At 39.4% G+C, this 7131-nt stretch overlaps 1 protein-coding gene across 1 annotated transcript in view; it reads left to right on the top strand.

Moving 5' to 3' along the window:
* net overlaps positions 1–6464 on the top strand; it is a 12093-nt gene extending 5629 nt beyond the window's left edge. Inside the window, exon 2 of the mRNA XM_068354175.1 lies at positions 2927–6464. Within this exon, the coding sequence (XP_068210276.1) occupies positions 2927–4667 (1741 nt within the window). The 3' untranslated portion in view covers positions 4668–6464. The remainder of the gene's footprint in view (positions 1–2926) is intronic.
* The last annotated feature ends 667 nt before the right edge of the window (positions 6465–7131 follow it).

Here is a 7131-nt window from a genome sequence, read left to right on the forward strand (position 1 = left end):
CTCTCTCGTTGGAAGACGAGAACGCATTCTCAAGGGTTTTAATCGTGACCGATGCATTTGACCAACAACTCCTTATAGGTCTTTGTTTGCTGATTTCCTATTTATAAGTACACAATATCTGGTATCATCTTTGCCGTGTCATCTGCTACTCTCTCTCTCTCTCTCTCTCTCTCTCTCTCTCTCTCTCTCTCTCTCTCTCTCTCTCTCTCTCTCTCTGAATTAATGTTAGTTTTGTATTTTTTATTTTGAAGATTGCTGAGAAAATTAAACGTGGGTCTTATCGAACTTTGATCGAGATAATCTTACCTTGAAAAAAATACCCCGATTCTCTAGTTATTCTCTTCTTTCTCCATGCTTTATTACATAATTACTTCCCCCTCATATACGTATGTCGTCTATATGCTCTACCTCCGAGTCACTTTTTATAGCTGGTGTAATAATCTCGCCGTGATTAGCTCGAAGGAGACTAAAAGTGACCACCGAATCACCGTTGCGTGTCTCCTAGAAGGACGATTGACCAATCAGAAATCTGCTTTGTGGTTAAGATTGCGTCACACTTCGCTGTGATTGGCTAATGCCCCACGGGCAGTGTTGCTTTCGTAATTTTCTACTTTCAAATGATGAAGCTGTCCGGCAATACTTCACATCTGTAATACATTTTATGAATGGGAATAGTAGAATAGAGGTTGCAATTTGGATTCACTTATTTACCAACAGCAACATATATATATATATATATATATATATATATATATATATATATATATATATATATATATATAAATTATTATTTTTGAGTAGCTAAAATGAAAATAAAGATTCGTAAATTGTTAATTTAGATTTATTTTTTATGTAAAAAAAATTTAATGTATACTGTAAATATTGTGACTGTAAAAAATAGTAATTTAACTTTTTCAATAAAAAGATGTAAAAATCTGCAATGACGACTTATTCGGATAGCCAAGGACGTATTAATATTGCTATTTTGTTTAGAGAAGGGAGCTGTTATTAATGCTACTTTTTACATTGATTTTACAAAAAGGGTAAATATTTTTTAAATCAATGTTTTTCTAGGGTCTAGATATTTTTACTTATTACTACAATAATGATTTATTCGGATAGCCAAGGACGTATCAATATCGCTATTTTGTTTAGAGAAGGGGGACGTAATTAATGCTATTTTTTACACTGATTTTCTAACTAGGGTTGTAGCTTAGCTTGTGATAATAATAATGATGATAATAATAATAGCCTCCTGGCTAGTACAGTGGTAACGCGTTCGCTTAGCATTCGCATGGCAGCAGATCGATCCCCGACCAGGACAGCGAGTTTAAGCTGTTTACTGGGGAGGCCACTGCTGTGGTTGGGCACCACAGTGGGGTGGTTGGGCTTGCCCGGCTGACGTTCTGGTGAGCATCTATACTGATGAAACTGGAACTGAAACCAGACAACTTTAACTGTAATAGTAATATTAATAATAATAATAATGATAGTAATGATAATAATAATAATAATAATAATAATAATAGTAATAATTATGATAATTATGCTCACCCGAAGTAAAACCTTTCGAGCTATCAACTGTTATAGCTCTCCCTTTGCATATTTCCTCAAAATGTTTTGCATTTCCAGTAGACCATTTTCTTTATAAGAATCCGTCCATTAATAGCATGGCTCCGCCATTCTCGATTTGAATAAATTTTGTTGTTTATTTTTACATAGGGTTTATCCTCTAAACTAAAATGATTGACTTCTCTTGAAATACAAGCATTGAAATGAACAAAGTATTATCTAATAATTAGAGTATTATCGAATAACTGTTTTTGAAGAATTGATCGTAAAATGTTGGTTCGAATTATTATCAAATCGAATAACTGGTTTGGAAGAATATTCCGTAATCTTTTTTTTAAGGTAATGAAAATGTAAATTATATATAAAATATAAAATATATAATCATGTAAATTAGTCTTCATAAGTAAGAAATTTTTTAAATGCTTTATTTTTGAGATACTACCGCTAGTGAGTTAGGGGATCCTTTGATAAGCCAGACAGTGCTACATTGGATCCCTCTCTCTGGTTACGGTTCATTTTCCCTTTGCCTAGATATACACCGAATAGTCTGGCGTATTCTTTACAGATTTCACCTCTGTCCTCATACACCTGACAACACTGATATTACCAAACAGTTCTTCTTCATCCAAGGGTTAACTACTACAGTGTAATAATTTCAGTGGCATCTTTCTTCTTGTTAAGGGTAGAAGAGACCCTTTAGCTATGGTGAGCAGCTCTTCTAGGAGGACACTCCAAAATCAAACCATTGTTCTCTAGTCTTGGGTAGTGCCATAGCTTCTGTACCATGGTATTCCACTGTCTTGGGTTAGAGTTCTCTTGCTTGAGGGTACACTCGGGCGCACTGTTCTGTCTTATTTCTCTTCCACTTGTATTGTTTATGTTTTTATAGTTCATATAGAATATATTTATATTAAGGCTGTTACTTTTCTTGATATATTTTATTTTTCCTGTTTCCTGTCCTCACTGGGCTATTTTCCCGTTGGAGCCCCTGGGCTTATAGCATCCTGCTTTTCCAACTAGGGTTGTAGCTTATCAAGTAATGATAATAATAATAATAATTTTAATATTCAAACAATTGTTTGCGAAGAATATTGTTAACCTTTTTTTAATAAGGAACATTTTAAAGTCTATTACTTACGGTAGAAATTAGTCTGTTTTGTTTAAAAGGAAATTTTCAATTGCTTTATTTTAATATACGAACAACTGTTTGCGAAGAATGTGGGTAAACTTATGTTTTAATAAGGAAAGTATAGAGGCTATTGCTTATGGTAATATAGTCTTTTGATAATTAAAAGACATTTTTTAATTGCATTGTTTTATATATATATATATATATATTTTTTTTCTTTTTCAGGAGGATGGAGGAGGAGGTGGAATATGTGGGTCCGCGCGAAGACTTCCTAAGTGAAGACGACCACTCGCCCACCGACGCCTCCGAGGACAGCGTCGAAGTCAAAATCACGCCCATCAAGACCCACTACCGCCAGTCCCCGCTCAATAGGCCCCCGTCATCCCACCATCACCATTTACCTTCTTCCTCTGCTTTCAAAAGCACGCCCGCCGCCCATCTACATCACCAACACCGCCCACTTTCCCCACCCACACACAAGTTCTACCACAATTTCCGTAAACACGCGGGTGCAGATCCCTTAAAAGAGGAGTACGGCCCGAAGGAACACAGAAGCACACAGGAAGATTACGAATTACGAAGCTCTCGAGGGTCACCGCTCCCGGTGCGCTACTACGACGAGATCAAGCACTCGCCCCGGGACTTTTCAGTCGCCGCCTCGGAAAGAGCTTCTCCCAGGGTGATTAGTCCGCCCATTCCGGCCAACGCCCACGCCCAGCACAGCCCTCCCACCATCCCCCTGGAGCCTCCTACGGGCGCGGCGCCCTTGTCGCCCGGGACACGCGCCGCTGCACGCAGTCGCAGGAAGCCTGCCGAACCAAGGCGTTTATGTCACGAAGGGAACAACAATCACAACAACAACAACAACATCAACGTAAACAACAAACGATGTCACAGTCCCGAACCTCCTCGTAAGTCCGCCAAGGTTTCCAGGACCGAAAGTGGTGTCCTCAACGATGACAAGAGTGTCGGATCTTCTCCTTCGCCGGGGGCGCCGCCTCTCCTCGCCCACCACCCACTTCTGGGGCCGCTAGGGCGGCCTCCCATGGGCGCGTTTCCACCTTTATTGTTACCTCCCGCATGGCCGCCCGTGGCTGCGCAGTGGGGCTACCCTCGGGTAGTGACCCCCCTCGGGTGGGCGGGATTGACCCCAGGTCTGACCCCGCATCCCTATCCCATGTTGCTACCCCATCACTATCCCCTTGCGCGCCCTCTAATCCACCCTCACCTCCACCCGGCGTCGCCGCCTCCGAAGTCCCCTCCTCCAAGGCCCCCGTCCGAGGAGCAGGTGAAGGAGGAATTACCTATTCCCCTGGTGACGAAGGTCTCCCCTCCCGAACCTGCCTCCTCCAGTAGTACCTCTTCGTCGACCACCCATCATCACCATCATCCTCACAATTACTCTTATCCCCGCGAAGTCAGCGTCGTCAAGAAAATCGGGAAAGCCCCTTCCAAGTTCCTCAGCGTTGAATCTCTAATAGGATCGGATAGTCCTTCGAGGTGTTCGCGTCCCGAAACGGTTCCCCTGTCGGCGGCGGTGGCTTCAACGTCAGCGCCACCGCCTCCTCCAGATGTCGATGACGATCTGCAGACGACGAGCCTGGCGGGGGACGACGATGAGACGATCCACACGCTGTTGCAACCTAACAAGCAGAAGCAGCGGAACTACAAAAACATGACGCGGGAGAGGCGGATAGAGGCCAACGCTCGCGAGAGGAATCGAGTCCATACCATCAGCGCCGCCTTCGAAAAGTTGAGGACATCCGTACCTGCTTATAGTCACAATCAGAAACTGTCCAAACTCTCGGTGTTGAGAATCGCCTGTTCGTACATTCTCTTGCTGTCTAGACTGGCGGGGCATGATTATAGCGAGGGGGAGACTGAACCCTCTTTGGGGGAGTGTGTCGATCTCACCACCAGAACTATACAAGTCGAGGGAAAGGCGAAGAAAAAAAGGGACGAATAGTGAAATAGTGAGTCATTATGAATGGATATTCATTTCATTATTATATGTGATATGTAAAGTGAGTCTTTTTTTATTAGCTATTTCGTGCCTAAAAAAGTAGCTTACAGACATTTACTGGACCTTGAATGCTAAGGTCCCCGATTAAAGTTCCTCCTGCTCTAAGGTGACCTAATGCTATTCCCGGTCATCTTTCAGTGACAGTTTCCTCTTTTTACTCTTCTTGTACCTCTCATGGGTAACGTAAAAAGACACCAGGGACTTAGTGCCGCTTGTACGTAATCCCACCGCGACATCTCGCATATTTATTTAAGTGTTTGGAAAGAAGAAAGAAATGAAATGTATCCCGCAAGGGCATTGATTATTTGGGGTGTAGTGGTCAAACAATCGACGAGAAAATATTAACATTTTACTTCACAGTCGCTGGAGAATGAAAGAATCATTGTAATTGTTTTCTTGCAAAATGCGAAAAAAGGAAAAATGTTTGTGTATCGATTCCTATCACCACAATCGTAAAAGACTCAGATAAGATATTGACAACAGTTGAAATATCGCCCTGAACTAATGCAACTCGACCTCCAACAAACTCGGAAGAGAAGAGGAAGAGACCTGTTAGCCTTGAATCTTTATAATCTCCCCCTGTTGGCGCCAGCGTAGTTGTGTTCAAGTAAGAGAGAGAGAGAGAGAGAGAGAGAGAGAGAGAGAGAGAGAGAGAGAGAGAGAGAGAGAGAGAGAGAGCGGAGCACAGTTTTCTGCAGTTTGGTATCACTCTCATGTCTTTCAATGCGGACCAGTCACCGTCCTTTTTAGTCGTCTAAAGTTGCAGCAAACGTTTCCGTGTGGTGGTGCGCTCTCCCTTACGTCAGCTGTTTTGCTCCTTCTTCTGCTGCGACGCCGGCAGTTGTATTGTTTTTCTACGAAGAAGCAATTCCAAAAGACATTCTTTGGTATATTTTTAATACAATATGAATCTAGTCGAAATGTGAGATAGATTAAATTACAGATTAGAGGACAATTACGAGATGAAATTTATGAACATGAAACACGTTTGATTCTTAACCGTCCTACTGAAAACTCAACTATTACAAAGCAACATTCAGAATCATGTATATAAGATGTCAAGTACTTTTTATTCACTCAAAGAAGTTATGCTTGTTCTCGTTTGAATGTATTCGAGAAAAAGGATTTAAAAGGGTTTTTTTGTAATCAGGGGAACCAAATTATTTTCATAAATTTGTATGTAGAGAAAATTTCATATTGATATTAAACTATGCAATATTATGAGTAGAAGAATATGCCTTTTGTATTATCATTAGATCTGTTTGGTTCGATAAACAACGCTTCTGTTAATTTGTAAAAGAAAACTTGTTAATTTATATTTTATTGAATAACTTATTTCACAATTATAGTTATCTTTGTGTTTGCAAATGTATAGAATCTGTTTGTATGATCATGGAATTTTATACTTTCAATCAAATGTTGTATATTTCATTTATGTATTCATAACACACACCTGTATAAGCATCTAGAATATGTTTTTAAGTCTTTGCCAAAATAAATAGTTTGATATATGTAAAATAAAAATGTGAACTCTCCAAGGAATCAAAGTACAACTTTAGAAAAGGGATAAACTACTTTTTTTTTTTTTTTTTTTTTTTCATTTTTCGTCTTCCTCTTAATTTGCGAGAATTTTTGCCATATCAGCATCAGTTATTAAATGTAGGGAAGAATATTTTTTCCCTGCTCAAAATAATTTCCTTTATAAGAAAGCCAAGTGGATCCTTCGGTTATCTTCCTTTTTTTTTTATATATATATATATATATATTATATATATATATATATATATATATATATATATATATATATAATATTGCACGTTTATTAATAAACTGGGTTATCATCATTCGTGTTAATTTTCTGCTCAAAATAATTTCCTTTATAAGAAAGCAAAATTAATCCTTCAGTTAACTTTAACTTCTATAATATTGCACGGTTATTAATAAACTCGTTTTTTATCAATCTTATTCATTTTCTTATTATGTGCACTTCTCAGTACTTGAATGTACGTCTTTCCTCGTAAGAAGCTATTTCCAACTCATTTGTCTTCTTGCAGCATGTGCACTTCTGTGCGAACTTTGACACGTGCTGTTTGGTCCGAAACCTTGCGCGCGACATCGGCATGAGTTTAGTTGTTCGGTGTTTATATACATTGTATTTAAAGTAGATAATATAACAACATATATTTATGTATTGGGAAGTTTAGATCATCAATCAGTAGAGCAAAAAAAAAAATCAACTAATCAGCTGGTTAGTTTAATAGGTTTCCGAAATAAAGGAATTGAAACACTTTGTTTACCCTAGAGCCCTCCCTAGCCAACGCAGCCTCTCGCTCACTGAGAAATTCCGTGTGTCAACAAGGATTGGAATTTGCCAAATGGAACGAGGCACCAGCTGACTAACCATCTC

Source organism: Palaemon carinicauda, chromosome 30 (genome assembly GCF_036898095.1).
Source record: "Palaemon carinicauda isolate YSFRI2023 chromosome 30, ASM3689809v2, whole genome shotgun sequence".
NCBI classification, from domain to species: Eukaryota; Metazoa; Arthropoda; class Malacostraca; order Decapoda; family Palaemonidae; genus Palaemon; species Palaemon carinicauda.